The sequence below is a fragment of the Nasonia vitripennis genome, chromosome 1, assembly GCF_009193385.2.
Source record: "Nasonia vitripennis strain AsymCx chromosome 1, Nvit_psr_1.1, whole genome shotgun sequence".
NCBI lineage: Eukaryota > Metazoa > Arthropoda > Insecta > Hymenoptera > Pteromalidae > Nasonia > Nasonia vitripennis.
This window is the reverse complement of record NC_045757.1, coordinates 3,978,259-3,999,936: the sequence shown is the minus strand read 5'-3', so window position 1 is coordinate 3,999,936 and position 21,678 is coordinate 3,978,259. Positions and strand designations below refer to the sequence as shown.

At 41.8% G+C, this 21,678-nt stretch overlaps 10 protein-coding genes across 11 annotated transcripts; 4 read left to right on the top strand and 6 right to left on the bottom strand.

Annotated features, from left to right (window-relative positions):
* Positions 1-10: 10 nt before the first annotated feature.
* LOC116416005 (histone H3) lies at positions 11-533 on the bottom strand. Its single transcript, XM_031922165.1, has one exon. It carries the CDS (start codon positions 473-475, stop codon positions 65-67), a length of 411 nt encoding a protein of 136 aa, XP_031778025.1. The 5' UTR covers positions 476-533; the 3' UTR covers positions 11-64.
* Positions 534-701: 168 nt separating this feature from the next.
* On the top strand, positions 702-1,127 carry LOC116416013 (histone H4). Its single transcript, XM_031922174.1, has one exon. It carries the CDS (start codon positions 762-764, stop codon positions 1,071-1,073), a length of 312 nt encoding a protein of 103 aa, XP_031778034.1. The 5' UTR covers positions 702-761; the 3' UTR covers positions 1,074-1,127.
* Positions 1,128-1,947: 820 nt separating this feature from the next.
* On the bottom strand, positions 1,948-2,949 carry LOC116416011 (histone H2B). Its single transcript, XM_031922172.1, has one exon. It carries the CDS (start codon positions 2,901-2,903, stop codon positions 2,529-2,531), a length of 375 nt encoding a protein of 124 aa, XP_031778032.1. The 5' UTR covers positions 2,904-2,949; the 3' UTR covers positions 1,948-2,528.
* Positions 2,950-3,104: 155 nt separating this feature from the next.
* LOC116416008 (histone H2A-like) lies at positions 3,105-3,581 on the top strand. The gene has a single exon (XM_031922169.2). It carries the CDS (start codon positions 3,153-3,155, stop codon positions 3,528-3,530), a length of 378 nt encoding a protein of 125 aa, XP_031778029.1. The 5' UTR covers positions 3,105-3,152; the 3' UTR covers positions 3,531-3,581.
* A 538-nt stretch (positions 3,582-4,119) lies between these two features.
* On the bottom strand, positions 4,120-6,877 carry LOC100114509. Of its 2 annotated transcripts, none has more exons than XM_031922160.1 (3): positions 6,647-6,877; positions 5,819-6,255; positions 4,120-5,743 (listed from the first exon to the last, which is right to left on the bottom strand). In XM_031922160.1, exons 2-3 carry the CDS (start codon positions 5,994-5,996, stop codon positions 4,392-4,394), a joined length of 1,530 nt encoding a protein of 509 aa, XP_031778020.1. In that variant the 5' UTR covers positions 5,997-6,255; positions 6,647-6,877; the 3' UTR covers positions 4,120-4,391. The 2 variants fall into 2 exon arrangements, with proteins under 2 accessions (XP_031778020.1, XP_031778021.1); XM_031922161.1 differs by having other exon boundaries at positions 5,819-6,238.
* Positions 6,878-9,639: 2,762 nt separating this feature from the next.
* LOC116416007 (histone H2A-like) lies at positions 9,640-10,116 on the bottom strand. The gene has a single exon (XM_031922168.1). The coding sequence runs from the start codon at positions 10,068-10,070 to the stop codon at positions 9,693-9,695; it is 378 nt and encodes a 125-aa protein (XP_031778028.1). The 5' UTR covers positions 10,071-10,116; the 3' UTR covers positions 9,640-9,692.
* A 157-nt stretch (positions 10,117-10,273) lies between these two features.
* On the top strand, positions 10,274-10,756 carry LOC116416010 (histone H2B). The gene has a single exon (XM_031922171.1). It carries the CDS (start codon positions 10,320-10,322, stop codon positions 10,692-10,694), a length of 375 nt encoding a protein of 124 aa, XP_031778031.1. The 5' UTR covers positions 10,274-10,319; the 3' UTR covers positions 10,695-10,756.
* A 4,907-nt stretch (positions 10,757-15,663) lies between these two features.
* On the bottom strand, positions 15,664-16,093 carry LOC100117392 (histone H4). Its single transcript, XM_031922175.1, has one exon. It carries the CDS (start codon positions 16,027-16,029, stop codon positions 15,718-15,720), a length of 312 nt encoding a protein of 103 aa, XP_031778035.1. The 5' UTR covers positions 16,030-16,093; the 3' UTR covers positions 15,664-15,717.
* Positions 16,094-16,260: 167 nt separating this feature from the next.
* LOC116415719 (histone H3) lies at positions 16,261-16,781 on the top strand. Its single transcript, XM_031922163.1, has one exon. It carries the CDS (start codon positions 16,316-16,318, stop codon positions 16,724-16,726), a length of 411 nt encoding a protein of 136 aa, XP_031778023.1. The 5' UTR covers positions 16,261-16,315; the 3' UTR covers positions 16,727-16,781.
* Positions 16,782-18,048: 1,267 nt separating this feature from the next.
* Positions 18,049-18,873, bottom strand: LOC100124021 (histone H1-like). Its single transcript, XM_001607784.4, has one exon. It carries the CDS (start codon positions 18,799-18,801, stop codon positions 18,124-18,126), a length of 678 nt encoding a protein of 225 aa, XP_001607834.1. The 5' UTR covers positions 18,802-18,873; the 3' UTR covers positions 18,049-18,123.
* Between the last annotated feature and the right edge of the window lie 2,805 nt (positions 18,874-21,678).

Below are 21,678 nucleotides of genomic sequence, written 5' to 3'. Positions count from 1 at the left end.
GTTGAATATATTTGTGGCCCTGAAAAGGGCCGATTGTTTGAAAGAGTCAGAGGTAATTAATGAATTAGGCACGCTCTCCACGGATACGTCTCGCCAACTGGATGTCCTTGGGCATGATGGTGACGCGCTTGGCGTGGATGGCGCAAAGGTTGGTGTCCTCGAAAAGACCGACGAGGTAGGCCTCGCTAGCCTCCTGCAGGGCCATGACAGCCGAGCTCTGGAAGCGCAGGTCGGTCTTGAAGTCCTGGGCGATCTCACGCACAAGGCGCTGGAAGGGCAGCTTGCGGATCAGGAGCTCCGTGCTCTTTTGGTAGCGACGGATCTCACGAAGAGCGACGGTTCCGGGCCTGTAGCGATGGGGCTTCTTCACTCCTCCGGTGGCAGGAGCGCTCTTACGAGCGGCCTTGGTGGCTAGCTGTTTGCGAGGAGCCTTTCCTCCGGTCGACTTGCGGGCGGTTTGCTTGGTACGTGCCATTGTACAGGAGATCCGTAACGTTCCAACGACGAGACGAAAATGATGATTCAACCCTCGAAGGCGGCTATATTTGTACGCTCTCGCTGCGCAGCTGCTCCAAAACGATTGGATGAAAAAGTAGTGGAAGGGGAAGCTTCTGATCTCCCAAGCCGTCGGAGCACGCAGCTGTCGCTGATCGGAGAGAGGGAAACACGACTGGCAGCCTATAAAAGGCGCCCCGCTTTCGAGCACCGGCATCAGTTTGCTGGTTGTACTCGTCTTCAGCACTAGTCTCTACTCATTCATCATGACCGGACGTGGAAAGGGAGGAAAAGGTTTGGGAAAAGGAGGAGCCAAGCGCCATCGCAAAGTTTTGCGCGACAACATCCAGGGCATCACCAAGCCCGCCATCCGCCGTCTGGCTAGACGTGGTGGTGTCAAGCGTATCTCCGGTCTGATCTACGAGGAAACTCGTGGAGTCCTCAAGGTCTTCCTTGAGAACGTCATCCGTGACGCTGTAACCTACACCGAGCACGCCAAGAGGAAGACCGTCACTGCCATGGACGTTGTCTATGCTCTCAAGAGACAAGGCCGCACTCTCTACGGATTTGGCGGTTAAATTACCTGACTCCCTGTATGCAATTTTTAAAACAATCGGCCCTTTTCAGGGCCACCAAATATTAAAACGTTGGAATTTAATTATTTATATTATAAAATCCGTCAATTAGACATGGAATATCGAATAGGTAATAATTTGAAACAGTATATTTTGTACCAAGGGCGTTAAGTAGGATTTTTCAGACCGAGTGTGAAGATTACACTATGAGTCGAAGGCGAGTGCGACTCTCTTGTATGCGTACCATAGTTTCTGTAATGCATGTATTGATTTCTGCGTTTTTTGGGATGAAAATATTCACTGTGAAACTCGGCCTAGAGGGCGCCATGATGCACAGCCTGAAACCCGAGTTAACTGCATAACTAAATATTTCATGCATATATACATATACATATACACACATGTGTGGTGCGTAGATGGGAGTGTATTCTGCGTGATTTGACGCACACATGCAAATCGTGAGCGTATCAGTGAGCATAATATAGATATGCATTTAACACTTATAAATATACACGTATACTTGTGTATATATATGTAAATTTTTTCTTAAAAATATTAAGAAAATTTTGACAAAAAGATGTCCACGTGCACGAATGACAAATATATTGTTGTAATAAAACGATATTCACGCAGTATCTGCCTGATATGTGTCCCTATAACCATCGCCAACTTTCAAGGAAGGAAAAGTAAACCTTCAGTTCCACACTACATTTATATACGCACCTATTCTTATTCCTTCGTTTTTTTTTCATTTCAGACTATAATGCCTTGTTGAATTATTAAATATGTTGATATGCGTGAATAAATAATGAGTAACACTTAGGTTTAGTTTAAGAATAATATATTGTAATAAAACGTGGTCGGCAACCGCCTCGTGAACACGTCCGCTCGCATCGAAGTACAGAAGGCAAGAAAGATGCGAGAGCATAACTTACTTTTTGGCAGCTGTCGCGGTCACATGATATTCACTCACATACCGTAAGAGGGAAGACTTACATGTATTCGTTCCCTCATACACTCGTTAACGCTCTTACTCATTTTGTTGCGCACTATAGTCCGTTACATATTGAACTTAGCGATATATTTTAATAAGATAATATTTAATATACATCACAACAAAATAAATTAAATAAATTTTAACTAATGTATTTTTTTTTTGTAATCCAGTAAAGTAATGTAATAGAGTAATAGTAGAAGAGCGGCTTGGAACTCGGTAATAATATTCTGACAATATTCATCCTTCCTACTTTTCGATTGCACTAGGCGGTGCCAAAGTAAGTAGAGAGCTAGTACATGGAGACTCGATGGCACTCACATTGATAAACAAATAAATTTATTATTCATGACTATATAAATAACTATGAAACAATAATAATTGGTTCAAACGTTGATAATATTTGATGGCCCTGAAAAGGGCCGATTGTTTTAAATTGTCAAATGGTCATGTTTGCATCCAATTTACTTGGAGCTGGTGTACTTGGTGACAGCTTTGGTGCCTTCGCTCACAGCGTGCTTGGCCAGCTCACCGGGGAGCAGAAGCCTGACGGCAGTCTGGATCTCCCGGGAGGTGATGGTGGACCTCTTGTTGTAGTGAGCCAGACGCGAGGCCTCAGCAGCTATACGCTCGAAGATGTCGTTGACGAAGCTGTTCATGATGCTCATGGCCTTGCTCGACACACCAGTGTCGGGGTGGACCTGCTTCAACACCTTGTAGATGTAGATGGCGTAGCTTTCCTTCCTCCTCTTCTTGTGCTTCTTCTTGTCACCCTTCGTAATGTTCTTGACGGCCTTGCCGGCCTTCTTGACTGCCTTGCCGCTTGCTTTTGGTGCCATGGCGATAGTATTCAGTATACGAGCGTAAGCTGAATGATGCCAAGCCGTCGCGTCGGCTCGCTTTTAAGAGCTGCGTCGCAGCTGCTCCGAGTCAATCAGCTGCCGCGCTCCCCACCGCTGTAGCACGAAGCGTCGCGGCTGGCTCGGCGCAGTACCGCTGATGGGTATAAGTAGGGAGACGCGTATGGCCGGGGCATCAGTCGCTTTGGTTTCGTCTGCTAACCAAGTTCTACTCTACTCCATTTCAACATGTCTGGACGCGGCAAAGGTGGTGGCAAGGTCAAGGGAAAGTCAAAGACCCGTTCCAACAGGGCTGGACTCCAGTTCCCCGTCGGACGTATCCACCGTCTATTGAGGAAGGGAAACTACGCTGAGCGAGTAGGTGCCGGTGCTCCGGTTTACCTGGCCGCCGTCATGGAGTACTTGGCCGCTGAAGTTCTTGAGTTGGCCGGTAACGCCGCTCGTGACAACAAGAAGACGAGGATCATTCCCCGTCACCTCCAGCTGGCCATCCGCAACGACGAGGAACTCAACAAATTGCTCTCCGGTGTCACCATTGCTCAGGGTGGTGTTCTGCCTAACATTCAGGCAGTGCTTCTTCCCAAGAAGACCGAGAAAAGCTCTTAAATATTATGCCTTGACAATTTTAACACAACCAATCGGCCCTTTTCAGGGCCACCAAAAATTTCAAACGTAAAAACAGCTGTTTTTCATATATACATACATACTTTAAGCCCGTGTTCCGGGACTTCGGTGAAAATTGATCCTTTTTACAAAGGTTACTCACTAGTATAGGGGCTAAAGCAATCCACCCCTTTGCGACTAGACTCTAGTTTGATCCTGGTATGAAATCTTAAACATACGAGGATTCCAAGATTGCCCCGAAAACTATATGATGTTCCAGAACTTTGACTTGCACGTTTTTAAAATTTTATAATACGCAATATAAGTTATATAAATTATATCAATCATACACAAGTTTTGGCATATTATTTTTTGTACGACGTAACGATATACGCGTTTTTTGTATTTATCATTTGGGACTAGTGACTCTTTTTTAACCCACGGGCAAAAAAGCTTATTTTAGCGGTAAAGATAGTATATCGTGTACAAAGGGCGTACACCAGGCCCTTTTAGACTGATCAAAAATACTAAAAGTAAAACTAACTTAACAAAAGTAAATAAAACTACTTAAAATAAAAGTTTACTCTTAAACTTTTTTGTACAAAATATTTATTTTCCTAATTTATACAGTAGGTTACGTGTCAACAGGTGCAAATTTAGCGGCAATAAAAATATATCGCACGAAGCGTTGGACGCCATATGAATGTTGGATATGCTACATTATGTAAAATAGGTTGTTGTAAAACATTATTAAAAAAGTATTCAGCGATGACAATTGATTTTACACATTTATTATCAAAAATTCGTCCAGGTTCCTAATTTTTATGCAAACCTTCTTTTTATTTTAAAATTACACTTCAAAGCTTAAACTCTTGTTAGTTTGTCATTATAATTAGTCAATATTATACATACTCCAAGTATTTCAGATTTCAGTGGAATATAATGATGACTTAGTTTTTCAGAAAGTATCGTGAAAGTTTCGATCAGTTTAATTAATTTTTTCACGGTTTTATTTGGTATCGAGTCTGTCACCAATGGAGTTTTAGTAGAAACTGCTTGATTACATGGAGTAAAATTCTGAGCCAGAGAACCTTTATCACAAATTGCTGTATCTTTAGATTGGCATTTTTTACAAGAATCGCTTTGTTCAATAATTGAACAATCACTAACTAATCCTTCACAAGCAAGAGAGTCTGAAATCAATGTATCCGGACTCCCTGCAATACCTGGTTTTATAGTATCAGTTTTTTTACACGTGCCGAAAGGTGATAGCCTTTCTCGAAAATTACTTAAAGTTGCTGTTTTGATTTCCATTTCATCCACGGTTACGTATTCAGAAGAATAGTACTTCTCAAATTTCTTTGACATATAAAAATCTATTAGTTCTCGTTTTGGCCATAAATCAATATGAGACCATACTTTGGACATATATAAAATCCATGTAATAAATATATTTCTCACATCCACTTCAGATAGATTGAAATGTTCTGCCAATTCAATGTCATTTGGATATCGTCTTAGCTTCCATAAAACTAAAAATAGTTGATCAGGTACTCCCAAATTTCCAAAAATGGTCCTTACGTATTTTAAGTGATATACATCTGGCCCTAATGAATGTAAAACCGCCAGAAACTTCTCGTAATTTTCCAATCCTATAAAGTGAAATAACGATTTTGGCTTCTTTTTAAAATCGGTAATCGTATAACGAGGAGTAGCATGTGTTTGCGATGATATTGATAGCTTTTCTATCTTAAAATTATTTTGATGATTAGTTTGGTTACATTTACATGGTTTACTAACGTCGTTACAAATTTCTTGTTCACTAACATCCATATCACATTGAATATTCGAATTGCAATTGTTTGGAAGTGACATTTCAATATCATTTTTATAATCGTCACTGCCATTTTCATTCTCATCAGCGCCAACAAAATTTTTATTAAAATATTTTGAAACAGATTGACTTTGCCCATTTGATATGCTCGTCGAATACACCTGTGTACATCCATTTGAAGACGGATCTTCATCGACAACATTATGGGATTGATTCAATTTTATTGCAGTGTTGGAATCCAACCCAAATTCATTTACTGAATACTCTTCCTTCAAATAGACAGTTTCAATTTCAGTAATTTTTTCATCATTTTTCGATTGCCGATGACATTTTATTGGAACAGCTCCACGTTTCAATCTTATATTTTGGAGTTTGTATCCATCTAATGATATGATTAAGATACAGCTATAATTTTTCAAAGTTCAATTTTAATGTCATTAAATTACTTCAAACTTACCTCTATAACTTTCAGTAATTATATCTTCTGGATTAAAGTGCTCAATACATAAGCCATGACTCAAACGTGGTACAAAAGTAGGTCTTCCGATAGCTTCCAACCACCTATTTTTAATTAAATAATTTGAAGGAAATCTAAACTTTATTTTGTTGTTGCAGTTAATTACGGTACACTTCATCCTTTTTCAAAAATTTTATTAACACATTAATAAGGAAAACAGTGAAAACAAAAATCCACTATAAAAGCGTGAGGATATTTTGTTTTTGTCCACACCTATGCAGACGAACTCACAGATATTTCGCTTAAACGCAGCAATGCATTCGACAGAGTATAAGTGCGGTAGCAATAGCCATGACAGCGACGCGCATGCGCGTCGTCCGTGGAGTAGGTGATGGCTTACTCTGTGGCTCCTTAGTTCGGCTTGTAAGAAAAAGAACCTTGGATAAAAATTCTCTTATGAATCTATCGATCTCTGTAAGTTAAGTGTACGGAATAATCTTGACTTTTTTGGGCGGCACATAAAAGCCTAGTTGGAATAAATTGACTTTTTGAGGATTTCTTTGTAGAAAGGAATTAACGATTCGATTGATTGAAATACACGAAACTATAGGGAAAAGCCTTTCGACATAAAAACCCTTTTATTTTGCAATTAAACTACACTGAATGCACTTAAATTAAGATGAAAAAGAACGAATTAATTCTTAACACGAAATACGAAAGTGAACAAAAGCACGGCGTGACGTCACGAAGAACAGTGACGCAGCGCACACGACAAACACGTGGTTCGACGATTAGATACACAGAAATTATAATACCAAGCACACACACACAATTTCGATGGGAAGTAAAAGCGATTTGATGTAGGCAAGGATGCCTGGCAGTCTCTAGGAGACGAAATGATTTGATGTAAGCAAGGATGCTCGGCAGTCTCTAGGAGTCACGAGGGAGCTCCACATGCTTAGAAAGATAGTCGATGACTGACAGACGAGCCGCGCGAAAAAAGCGGGTGCGTCCCGCTCAAAAAGGCGGAGGCAGCAACGCGCGGTGCTGCCACCGCGCTAGACTCAGTGGGCACACCCACACACACACACACAAGCGCGCACACACACACTCATTCCGTACGCGCGCAGGCGCAGAACGAATTATGTACACGTCCAACGCTGAATTAGCATTGGACAAAATGTTGCGACGTAACATGTATTAATAATGAATATATCGCAGCACTTAAGACTCATGGTAAAGGTATGCAACCAGTAATGGATAATCAAAGAACTGGCATGACAAATAACCATTAGTATTAACTTCGTTATAACAAAAGTTGATTTGAAAATTTTATTTATAAGCCGCTGGTTAACTGGAACCGACGCGCATGCGCTCTATATAAGAACGCGACCTACACGTGTAAGGCGCTTGCACGTCGGATCCAAATAGCCCCAATAAACCTGCGACAAGCACTGGCGGGAGTTTCTCAAATTCAAAATTTCAATTACCAATGGGTGTAAAATGACGTATAAAATTGAATTATAAAAAAAAACAACCAAAGTAAAAAGGTTAGGTGAATTGTCGCGCGCGAAATATTCTGAGGCGAATATTCCCGCTTTTTACGTGTGTGTTCGAGTTCGCAAGGAGTGAGGTGTGGGAGAAATAAAGAAGTCGATTGAGCGAAAATCGAGAATATTTAATCGCGCTCAAATTGAGAGGGGAAAGCCGTGAGGCATAAAACCCCTCTCGAAGATTTTACAAGCTGCGAAGAAAAAGAAGAATGTGTGTCGTGTTCGTGTGTGTGTCGTGTTCGTGCGATTCTCAGAGAGAATCTTCGCTTCGTGTCAGTGGCGCAGTTCCACTGACTCAAGTCGGTAGCGCAGTTCTACCGACTTGCACGTTTCGACGCGCGCGAGATACGATTCGCGGAACCGACAGGCAGCGAAAGAGACAAAGGAGAGAGATTTAGAGAGAATGAGAGAGAGAGATAGAGAGAGAAAGAGAGAGAGAGTAGCACAAGCACCAGCACCAGAAACACTCGATGGACGTACGGACGGATTCGCAAGAGCCAAAGTGTCGTTCGATCGTTCGCTAGCTTGACTGCACGAGCTGTCAAGCTTGGCGTCTTATCGTCAACTCACCCGGCGCTCGTCCGGCCGCGCGCGACACGAGGCCGGCGGCGCTGCCGGCGAGCGCGGCAAGTCGCGACTCCGCTTGTTCAACTCGAGCACGGGAGATGGAGCCACATGCTCTACGTCGACCTCGCTGAGTTCGCTCGACACCGTTTTCACGGCGGAACTTACACCTCGGGTCTCAACGGAACAGTTAGGCGCGTTTGATGTTTTGCGTATCATCATGAATGTCAATAATTATTTTTACTGTGAAATACAGATTAAAAAAAAACTGAGATCAATTTAAAAAGGCAAGTTTACTATCATATTATTTTATTTATAAGACGACTAACAAAAAACCATTGTTTAATCAAGGGTAATTCAAACTTAAGTAATATATTGATCAATTACAAACAACTCTCAAGATACTTACTACGTAACTTGCCATGCCCCTTACATTCTGTTCATAGTGTTGTCTAATTGTTAGTGTAACTTTCCGCATATTTCATTTGCGTACATGAACTTATAAAATTGTTATTTTAATAAAATTAAATATTTTAAATGTAAAAGTATGTACCATAAACAAAATGTAAGGGGCATGGCAAGTTATGTAGTATCTTGAGAGTTGTTTGTAATTGATCAATATATTACTTAAGTTTAAATTACCAATCATTTGATTGAGCCCTTAATTAAACATAATGATTTTTTGTCAGTCGTCTTATAATAGTATATTACGATACAAGTAGCATAAATAGTACATTACGGCACGGCGTGTATTAGCACCCAAGCGTACTGAGAGACCTAAAGGCCGTGCCGTATCGGACTATTTATGCCACGAGTATCGTACGCTATTTTATAGCACTGACTAGCATAAATCCGCTGTCACGCATATCCGTGGCCTAACGGTCCATTTTTGCACCATGCAGTTAGCGTCCGAGCGTAACGAGGGCGATCAGCACGGTCCAATAATAGACTATTTATGCCACGGATAGGCGTGACATAGATGATTGTAAACTTGACTTTTTTTAATTGATCTCAGTTGTTTTATAATCTGTAGTTTCACAGTAAAAATAATTATTGACATACTCTGTCTGCCTCGTTCGCAGCGCGCGCATAGTGTCACAGAGGCATTTTTCCATTCGGTTCGGCGTGTAGAATCAGAGTTCTAGTTATGCCTTATTATATATTTGTTATACACCTTTAAATAAAATTATAACAAATATAACAAGCCACAATTCCAAATAGTTACTAGAAAATAGCTTTTATTGCGCCCCGAGTAATTTATTACCTGGCCAGGCGAGCGTTATTTTTCCGGCATTACTGAACTGCTTAGGCCGAGATCTTGAATTAAAAAAAAAAAAATTGCCGAAAATGACCGTCCCTATCGAAAGATACAAGGATTTTGAAATATGGTAAAAATCTACAAAAATGCAGCTGAAAAGAGATTTTTCGGTTTTTTGTCGGATTTTCTCATTTTAGACGATTCAAAATAGGGTACGACGACTACAACCAATTAAAAATTGGGTAAAAGTCGTCTAATATGAGAAAATCCGACGAAAAAAAAAAACGAAAATTCTCGTTTTGGCGCCATTTTTGAAGATTTTTACTTCTTCTCAAACTCGCCTTAATCGCGCTACCGCACCCCTTGATAAACTAAAAATGTTATATAAACGATTTATTCTCCAGCGTGAATTAATGATAGATTACTCATACGTTTAAAATATATGGTGGCCCTGAAAAGGGCCGATTGTAGTAATATTTTAACTTTTAAGTTAATAAATTTAAGAGCTCTTCTCGGTCTTCTTGGGAAGAAGAACAGCTTGGATGTTGGGCAGAACACCACCCTGAGCAATGGTGACACCGGAGAGCAATTTGTTGAGCTCCTCGTCGTTGCGGATGGCCAGCTGGAGGTGACGGGGAATGATCCTCGTCTTCTTGTTGTCACGAGCGGCGTTACCGGCCAACTCAAGAACTTCAGCGGCCAAGTACTCCATGACGGCGGCCAGGTAAACCGGAGCACCGGCACCTACTCGCTCAGCGTAGTTTCCCTTCCTCAATAGACGGTGGATACGTCCGACGGGGAACTGGAGTCCAGCCCTGTTGGAACGGGTCTTTGACTTTCCCTTGACCTTGCCACCACCTTTGCCGCGTCCAGACATGTTGAAATGGAGTAGAGTAGAACTTGGTTAGCAGACGAAACCAAAGCGACTGATGCCCCGGCCATACGCGTCTCCCTACTTATACCCATCAGCGGTACTGCGCCGAGCCAGCCGCGACGCTTCGTCCTACAGCGGTGGGGAGCGCGGCAGCTGATTGACTCGGAGCAGCTGCGACGCAGCTCTTAAAAGCGAGCCGACGCGACGGCTTGGCATCATTCAGCTTACGCTCGTATACTGAATACTATCGCCATGGCACCGAAAGCAAGCGGCAAGGCAGTCAAGAAGGCCGGCAAGGCCGTCAAGAACATTACGAAGGGTGACAAGAAGAAGCACAAGAAGAGGAGGAAGGAAAGCTACGCCATCTACATCTACAAGGTGTTGAAGCAGGTCCACCCCGACACTGGTGTGTCGAGCAAGGCCATGAGCATCATGAACAGCTTCGTCAACGACATCTTCGAGCGTATAGCTGCTGAGGCCTCGCGTCTGGCTCACTACAACAAGAGGTCCACCATCACCTCCCGGGAGATCCAGACTGCCGTCAGGCTTCTGCTCCCCGGTGAGCTGGCCAAGCACGCTGTGAGCGAAGGCACCAAAGCTGTCACCAAGTACACCAGCTCCAAGTAAATTGGATGCAAACATGACCATTTGACAATTTAAAACAATCGGCCCTTTTCAGGGCCATCAAATATTATCAACGTTTGAACCAATTATTATTGTTTCATAGTTATTTATATAGTCATGAATAATAAATTTATTTGTTTATTAATGTGAGTGCCATCGAGTCTCCATGTACTAGCTCTCTACTTACTTTGGCACCGCCTTGCGCAATCGAAAAGTAGGAAGGATGAATATTGTCAGAATATTATTACCGAGTTCCAAGCCGCTCTTCTACTATTACTCTATTACATTAATTTACTGGATTTTTTTTTTACATGGCATTTGGAACTCGAAAGCTCATCGCTTCATCTACGCAAGCCTTCCACGCTGCCCTATCTTGTGTCAACCCCACCCAAGATGCACCTCTCCGATCGACACCCACCCGTCCTATTTCTACTAGATCCGCTTTTACGTTGTCCTCCCATCTACGTCTAGGTCTACCTAGAGGTCGCGTTACCATCGGCCTGCCCTTCATGACACGCGCTGCCGTACGGTCGTATCCCATTCTCGCTACGTGCCCTGTCCATCCCAATCTGCGCGATTTTATTATTCTGTGTAATATTTGGTGACGCGTACAAATTGTGTAACTAATCATTGTGTAGTCTCCTCCATTCCCCGGTTTCCTCATCTTTCTTCGGCCCGTATATTTTTCGTAAGACTTTATTTTCAAATACCCTAAAACGGTTGTCCGCCTGCTTAGTGAGAGCCCACGTTTCGCACCCAGACAGAACCACCGGCAGTATTATTGTCCTGTATATTCTTATTTTAACGTTTTTAGACAACAGCCTCGACTTAAGTAAATTACTCACGGCGTAGAAGCAAGCATTACCCGAATGGAGTCTCTTATTTATTTCGACATTAATCTCATTTCTATCATTTATGGTCGTACCCAGATACCTGAATTCACTAACCTTTTCAAAACTAAAATTCCCAACTCTGAGATCTTCCTCCCCTCTGCAGATGCCTAGCTTATCCACAATCATGTACTTTGTTTTTGATTCACTCACTTCTAACCCTGTATACTCCACCGCTTTTATGAGGATTTCCGCGTTTCTTGCTACCGTTTCCCTACAATCCCCCAGTATATCCAAATCATCTGCGTAGCCTAGTATCTGCGTTATTCCATTAAGCGTTGCGCCCAGCTGGCTAACCTGCATTTTTCTAACGGCATACTCTAACGTCAAGTTGAACAGCACCGTAGAGAGCCCATCCCCTTGTTTTAAACCATCGCGTATCATGAAGGGTTCTGATACATTACCGCCTACTCGGACCTTTCCCGTGCTTCCGTTCAGACATATTTGAATTATATCACGAGTTTTTTCGGTACACCGAGAAGTACTAGAATTTGATACATTTTGCTTCGCTTAATAGAGTCGTACGGTTTTTAAATTCTATAAATAGTTGGTGTATGGTTTCGCAAAATTCCCACTTTTTCTCTAACAACTGTCTTATGGTAAACATTTGATCGCTCGTCAATCTGTTGCGCCGAAATCCGCACTGATAATCTCCTCCTATATCTTCCGCGAATGGAGTGAGTCTAGCTTGTATTACGTTTGACAGAACTTTGTAGCACGTTGCTAAAAGTGAAATACCCCTATAGTTATTGCAGTCTGTCTTATCCCCCTTTTTAAAAATCGGTATAATGATAGATTCCTTCCAATTTTCGGGTATTGTTTCATTTTTCCAGATGGCACATACTAGTTTATAGATTTTGAAAGTGAGCTCGACGCCCCCATATTTGAGTAACTCAGCTGGTATAGAGTCATTTCCCGCGGCTTTATTGTTTTTTAGTTTTTTAATCGCCTCTACTTCTTGGTAGCTCGGTTCCTCCACGTGGGGTTCAGCAGTGTGAACTTCGTCCCCTAATTCTTCGCTATTTTCGTGCACGTTTAATAATTTATCGAAATAATTTTTCCACAGCGACAGTAATTCGTTGTCATTTGTTACGAGGTCCCCGTTTTCGTCCTTCATCAATGGCGCTCTACTCCTAAAACCCTTTCTGATGGCGTTAATCCCTCTGTACATTTCGCGGGGGTTATTTTCCTTACTGTTAGTTTCTATTCTCCTAATAAGATTCTTTTGATACTCCCGCTTCTTATTTCTGTAGATCGCGCTCGTCTGTTTCCTTACGTTAGAATACTCGTTTATGGTCCTATCGCTTCTATTTTGTAAGCTATCTAATTTAGCCTTTTTGCGCCTTTCAAACCAGAGTTCACACTCTTCGTCAAACCATGGTTTGCTCTTTGGCTTTTTCTTTTTACCCAGTACTTTGTTCGCGGCCTCTTTTCCGTTTTTTTCGATGTCCCCCCATAAGCTATTCGGTTCGTCATTCCCCTCCGGCGATGTGTTTGCTTCTTCAAGTGCCTGAAACCTGTTATTAATTTCTATCTGGTACCTAATTCGCTCTGTTCTATCTCGTAGTTTCTCAATATCGAAGCTTTCTACCTTGTTTGCTCGCTTACTATTTTGATTCGCTACTAGTCTAGCTCTTAATTTGGCTACTACTAGGAAGTGGTCCGAGTCGCTATTTGCCCCTCTGTAAGCCCTTACGTCAAGAACATTAGTATGACGTCTTTTTTCAATGAGGAAATGATCAATTTGGTTCTGTGTGGCCCCGTCCGGCGATGTCCACGTTGCCTTGTGTATGTTCTTGTGCTTAAAACACGTAGTTTTGATTATAAGATCTTTTGCCGCCGCGAAATTTATGACCCTAATACCGTTATCATTGCTGGCTTCGTGCAGGCTTTCCTTACCTATAGTAGGCCTAAACATTTCCTCCCTACCTATTTTAGCATTGAAATCGCTTAATACTATTCTTGTGTCGTAAGACGCGAACTGGTCGATTACCTGCTCTAAAGTTTCGTAATAGAGATCCTTAGCTTCTTCTTCTTTGTCCTCCGTAGGACAGTGTACATTAATAAATACATATCTATACCATTCCTCTTCGATAATGATGTACGAGAGCCTATCATTGACGGATTTGAAACTTTTAACCGAATGTATGATGCTTTTGCTTACGAGAAATCCGGTGCCTAGAGATCCCCCACTCCCTGCCCTATACAGGTACGTGAAGTTACCCGATGCTAGTACTCCGCCATCTGGCCACCGCGATTCCTGTATTGCTACCAAATCTAGATTGTACCTATCAGCTTCCTTTACGAGTTCTTTAAACGCACCTGCTCTGTATAGACTGCGAACATTCCAAGTTCCGACCCTTAAGTCCCTTTTGGTTCGGATTTGATTTTTTTGAGCCATGATGTTATGTTAAACCCGCGCGCTTTGGATCCTGTTCCGATCGCAGGTGAGTCCACCGTTCTAGAGGTGATAACCCCCATACCTCTCTAGAACTAAGTATGAGAGCTTTCCGACTTTGACGAGGACAGTGTCAATTCGTCGTCAGACACACTACGGTTTCATTCTCGCATCCTAATGCCCCCCTGCAAGGCAGCGCGCCTTCGCTGGCATTGTTACCGCGTAAGACCAGGTGACGAATCATTCTACACATCCCCTTTCGGGGCAATTGTCATCGCTCCCGCATCCTCCTCGGCAGCAGGATTTTTGCCTATTTTTGTAATGTGCGATGAAAGAGATAGATTGAGATAAGAGATATTGTGAAGTGTTTTTGTTGTTGTGGTGCTTGCGTAGTGTTTCTAGATGAATGCGTTCGACAGTGTGGGCTCATCACACCCACGCCTGTTCCTATCGGCTGTCCGCGGCTACTTATTCAATTTATTCGCAGCTAACCTCTTTCTCAGGAGCTGTTCCTCTATCCGCAACCTAAGGACGCGCTGTGCAGTGGTGATAGGCACCCACCCGTATTAGTTTATTGGATTACACAAAAAAACACATTAGTTAAAATTTATATAATTTATTTTGTTGTGATGTATATTAAATATTATCTTATTAAAATATATGGCTAAGTTCAATATGTAACGGACTATAGTGCGCAACAAAATGAGTAAGAGCGTTAACGAGTGTATGAGGGTAACGAATACATGTAAGTCTTCCCTCTTACGGTATGTGAGTGAATATCATGTGACCGCGACAGCTGCCAAAAAGTAAGCTATGCTCTCGCATCTTTCTTGCCTTCTGTACTTCGATGCGAGCGGACGTGTTCACGAGGCGGTTGCCGACCACGTTTTATTACAATATATTATTCTTAAACTAAACCTAAGTGTTACTCATTATTTATTCACGCATATCAACATATTTAATAATTCAACAAGGCATTATAGTCTGAAATGAAAAAAAAACGAAGGAATAAGAATAGGTGCGTATATAAATGTAGTGTGGAACTGAAGGTTTACTTTTCCTTCCTTGAAAGTTGGCGATGGTTATAGGGACACATATCAGGCAGATACTGCGTGAATATCGTTTTATTACAACAATATATTTGTCATTCGTGCACGTGGACATCTTTTTGTCAAAATTTTCTTAATATTTTTAAGAAAAAATTTACATTTATATACACAAGTATACGTGTATATATATAAGTGTTAAATGCATATCTATATTATGCTCACTGATACGCTCACGATTTGCATGTGTGCGTCAAATCACGCAGAATACACTCCCATCTACGCACCACACATGTGTGTATATGTATATGTATATATGCATGAAATATTTAGTTATGCAGTTAACTCGGGTTTCAGGCTGTGCATCATGGCGCCCTCTAGGCCGAGTTTCACAGTGAATATTTTCATCCCAAAAAACGCAGAAATCAATACATGCATTACAGAAACTATGGTATGCATACAAGAGAGTCGCACTCGCCTTCGACTCATAGTGTAATCTTCACACTCGGTCTGAAAAATCCTACTTAACGCCCTTGGTACAAAATATACTGTTTCAAATTATTACCTATTCGATATTCCATGTCTAATTGACGTATTTTATAATATAAATAATTAAATTCCAACGTTTTAATATTTGGTGGCCCTGAAAAGGGCCGATTGTTTTAAAAATTGCATACAGGGAGTCAGGTAATTTAACCGCCAAATCCGTAGAGAGTGCGGCCTTGTCTCTTGAGAGCATAGACAACGTCCATGGCAGTGACGGTCTTCCTCTTGGCGTGCTCGGTGTAGGTTACAGCGTCACGGATGACGTTCTCAAGGAAGACCTTGAGGACTCCACGAGTTTCCTCGTAGATCAGACCGGAGATACGCTTGACACCACCACGTCTAGCCAGACGGCGGATGGCGGGCTTGGTGATGCCCTGGATGTTGTCGCGCAAAACTTTGCGATGGCGCTTGGCTCCTCCTTTTCCCAAACCTTTTCCTCCCTTTCCACGTCCGGTCATGATGAATGAGTAGAGACTAGTGCTGAAGACGAGTACAACCAGCAAACTGATGCCGATGCTCGAAAGCGGGGCGCCTTTTATAGGCTGCCAGTCGTGTTTCCCTCTCTCCGATCAGCGACAGCTGCGTGCTCCGACGGCTTGGGAGAGCAGAAGCTTCCCCTTCCACTACTTTTTCATCCAATCGTTTTGGAGCAGCTGCGCAGCGAGAGCGTACAAATATAGCCGCCTTCGAGGGTTGAATCATCATTTTCGTCTCGTCGTTGGAACGTTACGGATCTCCTGTACAATGGCACGTACCAAGCAAACCGCCCGCAAGTCGACCGGAGGAAAGGCTCCTCGCAAACAGCTAGCCACCAAGGCCGCTCGTAAGAGCGCTCCTGCCACCGGAGGAGTGAAGAAGCCCCATCGCTACAGGCCCGGAACCGTCGCTCTTCGTGAGATCCGTCGCTACCAAAAGAGCACGGAGCTCCTGATCCGCAAGCTGCCCTTCCAGCGCCTTGTGCGTGAGATCGCCCAGGACTTCAAGACCGACCTGCGCTTCCAGAGCTCGGCTGTCATGGCCCTGCAGGAGGCTAGCGAGGCCTACCTCGTCGGTCTTTTCGAGGACACCAACCTTTGCGCCATCCACGCCAAGCGCGTCACCATCATGCCCAAGGACATCCAGTTGGCGAGACGTATCCGTGGAGAGCGTGCCTAATTACTTTAATTACCTCTGACTCTTTCAAACAATCGGCCCTTTTCAGGGCCACAAATATATTCAACAAGGAATATTTTACTATTTTGTCTTGAATTTATGATATATGTAATGTATTCATAAGAGATGAATTTATTGTTAATCACAGAAAACGTGTCACACTTCTATGGGAAGGTTTTTCCAGGCTTTTACGATAAGAAGCTAAGCGACGCTTTCCCACTACATATCAATGACGCTTCTTTTCAAACATGACCGCGAGTCATGGGTTAAGCCCTCAAAGCCCTTACGGAACGAGCCAAAAATTCCTAAAAAACCAACATGCGCATAAGCTTCAGGCCTCACAATGGAACTTTTTCCATCGTTACCATACTTACTTTTGTCCAGAGACTTTACACCGAATAAAATTCTGCTAGGATCAATTCCTTCTCGATATACGAATTTTATCTCGAGTAAGAAATCCAGTCGAATCGAATTTTGCGCAGGCATCCCTCTACTATTTTGCAGTCCGTCTGCGGTAGGATTATGACACAAGCACAGGCGCGAGATTGTCAGCGATATCCTTTGGTGTAGCCAGCCACCAAGTTCATCATACGTATTAGCTCACATGCAGCGTACGAAATTAGACAATAATCTCTACATACAAAATGTTTGAGTGTTGCTGTGGCTTGTGCTTTTATAGTTTTACGGCTAAGTTTATTTCGCGCTCCCTGGCAACTCGAGATTGACAGAAAGTCGACGCCACTGTTTGTTTTAGAGATATTAACCATTTCGATCACAGTTTCATTACAACTATTACTTGCATGCTCAACGAATGATAACGCACCGGCTACATTTCAGCGGCAGGAAACCTTGCTGATACATGGAATTCATACACGCTATTCACAAAATCTCACTTTGACGGGAACGTCGGTTCTACACTCTTTCCGCTATTCTATGGCTCCGCAAAGTGTTATACAGAGACATCTGTCTTTATCTGATAGTAATTGATGAGACGGAGAGTCCTTCCGTGTATCCATGGCTGAATGACATAAGGCTCCTAGACTGTTTACCGGTCTGAGAACGCTTTATCTCCGAGTGAGTGTAGTTTTGAGATTTTCGTACGTCTATTGTATCACAGATGCGATTACTTTTCTACAATTTTGTTTTGGTAATCCTGTGTGCTTCGATAGTGTGAAAAACTACCATTATTAAACTACAAAATTATAGAAAATGAATCATTCACACAAAGCGCTCTCGAAGCTTCCGCTGAGATAGAGCTGTATCTTTATTCTTTGCATGTTGTTTAATTTTTAAATAAAAATAATTGTCGCTACGTAAAATATATATTGATGGCCCTGAAAAGGGCCGTTTGGTTAAAGAGTCAGGTGGGCCCTGAAAAGGGCCGATTTAATTTGTGTAATTTACTTCTTGGCTGCGGCTTTTGGTTTGGCAGCCTTGGGTGCCGCGGCCTTCTTTGGCTTAGGCGCCTTGGGCTTGGTGGCAGCTGGAGCCTTTGCGCTCTTCTTAGCCTTTGCCGGTGACTTGGCGGCCTTAGCGGGCTTGGCGGCTTTGGGCTTCGCAGCAGCCTTGGGCTTCTTAGCAGCAGCAGCTGGTTTCTTAGCGGCGGCGGTTTTCTTCTCGGCGGCTGGCTTCTTAGCAGCCGGTTTCTTGGCTGCGGCCTTCTTCTCGCCGGCTGGTTTCTTCGCTGCTGCTGGCTTCTTGGCGACTGGTTTCTTTACGATCTTCTTCTCACCCTCTGCCTTGGCGGCGAGCTTGAAGCGACCGGATGCTCCCGATCCCTTGGTCTGCACGATCGTCTTCTTCTCGACGGCGGACTTGAGGGACTTTCTGATGAAAGTCGATTGCTTGTCGACGTCGACCTTGTAGGTGGCAGCGATGTACTTCTTGATCGCCTGGAGAGACGATCCCTTCTTATCCTTCAGTGCGGTGATGGCAGCCAGGACCATCTCAGCTGCTGGAGGGTGAGTGCGGGGCTTCGCCGGTTTCTTGGCTGCTCCGGTCTTCTTGGCCGCTGGGGCCTTCTTCGGCGATGCCACTGCTGGTGCAGCGGGTGCTGACTCGGCTACTGCGTCGCTCATGATGATGCAATGGGGTTCTAGAAGTTGCTTCTGTAACGGTACGGTCGAGAATGATGCCGCACTGCCAGTCGGAGCTCCTTTTATTTATGGAGCGCGGACCTCAGAGAGAGCCCCGCCGACTAGAGCGCGCTTTCAGCATCAGCCCGGTACATCATTTTTACTATCACGAATACTTTGTTAACCGCTTCTATTGTCAAAAACAGGTTTCATGAAGCTTTTACTATTCGAGAATTATAGTAGATATATTAAATTTTGATATGCGATTGCAAGAAATCATCTATCACATTCATAAAACGTAATTACTACAGATTTTCTAACGAGTCATAGTTTCCGCGTAGTGACTTTTCATTACATAATTCGTCATAATTATTTAAATAATATATTTTTTTTATTTGTTCTTTCTTGATATAAAAGGTGGATCCTTATATTTGTATTGTAAATATTTACCGATACATTATTTGTTTTGTGTGATATCATATTCATCACGTTTTCTTCGGTTGAAATAGGACTTTGATTGCAACGACATATATTTTAAGGGTAGTGCATGAGTCTCTGTTTTTATCACTGTATTATTGTTAGTTAATCTTTTGAAACAGAAATGTGTTTTTTCAATTAGATATATGCAGATATTATATTTTTATATTCTACTTTACCTTGATATATTTTTAACAAGATTTTACTCATTCACTTTTTAATTAAGAATATCCGTACTATATCTACGAATACGGAAACGAATAGTTCGCGTAAAAGTACGCATGTTTCACATACCTTATGTTATTTAACGCATGATGAATAATTTATTTTTATCAAACTTATATGTATTGATAGAGAAAGATTACATTTTTGTTAAAATGATACTCAACACTGTACGATATTTCAAATGCACTAGTACTATGAGAGTTAGTGTAATGTATTGCAGACTATTTTACATGAAACCTAAAACACTCCTTCGAAAACTTTAAATCAAAATCTCTGCTGTAATGGTTTCCGAACATTTTTTTATGTATTGGGCGCCAAAAACAGAATTCAAACTTTCATATATTGCATTTTAATGGCGTAATAGCTCTTCTGCGATTAGGCTCCAAGACTACAACATATAGCATAATTCAACAGGATGGAATCAAAGAAAGCCCATATTCAGATAATGATAGTGATTTCCATGTCTTTGCAAGCCACTATCTTAGAACATTTTAAGAATTTGAACAGTTCGACGCCTTGACCTAAAAATGCTTTACTTTATTTCACAGAGACCAATCTATTTCAACTTCGAAATGAAGAGAGTACCATTTTAGGTCTACATTGAATTTTTTGGCATTTAATAGTATATTGTGCAACTAGGCGAAAAATTGGCCTTCTAGCGAAGGTGATGATTTGCACTCCCCCCCCCCCCCGCCTTATTACACACCGTACTTTTTCAACAAAGGAAGAAAAATAGGCTTTTTTGCGTATGGGAAGTTAAAAATTTAAGATTTTTTAGAATTATCAATACTTTATAAAATTGTAAAAATTTTTAACTATTTATAAATTGAAAATTATAAAAATTTTCAAATAACATTAAGCAGCAAAATGAAAAGTTCGTTTCTTCCCGCTTTGAATAAAATCCTATTTTTCATTTATTTTTCATGCACGAAAAAAGAAGCCTTTGTCTAAAAGAAAATGATTGTTGTTTTAAAGTTAAGCTTGATATAGTTCAGCTAGATGCTGGTAGAAGTCATAATAACGTCGAGAATGCCAGAATCTGACAAAAGGGTAAAAATTGTGTTTTCAGGCATTTTTTCGCAGTTTCCACGAATTTCATCCCATTTTAAAGAAGTTTTTATAGGGATGGTAATTTTTAACGATTTTTGTGTAATTCAAGATCTAAATGATGTTTGCATAGGCAGGCAATCAATTTAACCGGGCGCAAGAAAGGGTATTTTTGGTGATTATTAATTGGCCCGTAACTTTTTGTTAGCATATGGTTTGAAGGTGCCACCCTTTTTCTTTACATCTTATATGTCCAAACGCATGCAAAAAAACTTGGTCAGGTAAGTGTGCCCTCAAATAAAAGACCCCAATTTTTCGACCGTTAAATGTCTGACTTTTCGTAGAATGGCTCATATTGCATACAATATTATTCTAACTAAGGGACGGCAACTTCTGCAAAACCCTGTTATAAAAGAAAGGTTAGTCGTAATATTTTGTGAATGGTTTATTTCAAAATCAAAAGTTCGGTAATTCAAGAGCAAATTTTCAAGTGAACAGCAAAAAATCAAATATTCTTCGAAATTTCAATCAGCCTCAAAAATATCATACTTGGCATTCGAAGAAACCTTTCCGGAAATATCCAATTATTTTGTGACAGGGCACCCATGACCCGACAGGAGGTTATGTGCTATTATTCAATACTCAATATTGTGACAATCCACGAACGAATGCGCTTAAATTACTTTTTGTTATACCATGCGCATAGTTCGTACTGTATTCCCACCGAGACGGGACTGTAGTGATGCGTGTACGCGCTATCTCCACTCTAGAATGAATGAGGTTAGGGAGTTCATACACAGCACTCTTTCCCATTTTCGGCAGTGATCAAGTACGAACTTTACGGAGGGTGTGGTAAAAAGTTGTTAATGCATTACGGAAGTAAAGTAGGCTAAGCACGCGCTGTGCGAATGTGAGTTATACACAGTACGTAGTTTGCATATTTTACTCTTTCTTAGTGCATAATGTACTATTTCGATCTCTTATCGGCCCCAAACACAATATTTCTCTATGTGCATGAGGCAACTGAGGTTTTTAAACCGTCATACTTTATACTACTACAGTGTATGAGGAACTTCTTGAACCTGAGCTAAGAAACGCCATTTTGTGCCATTGATACATGTTTTGAGAAAT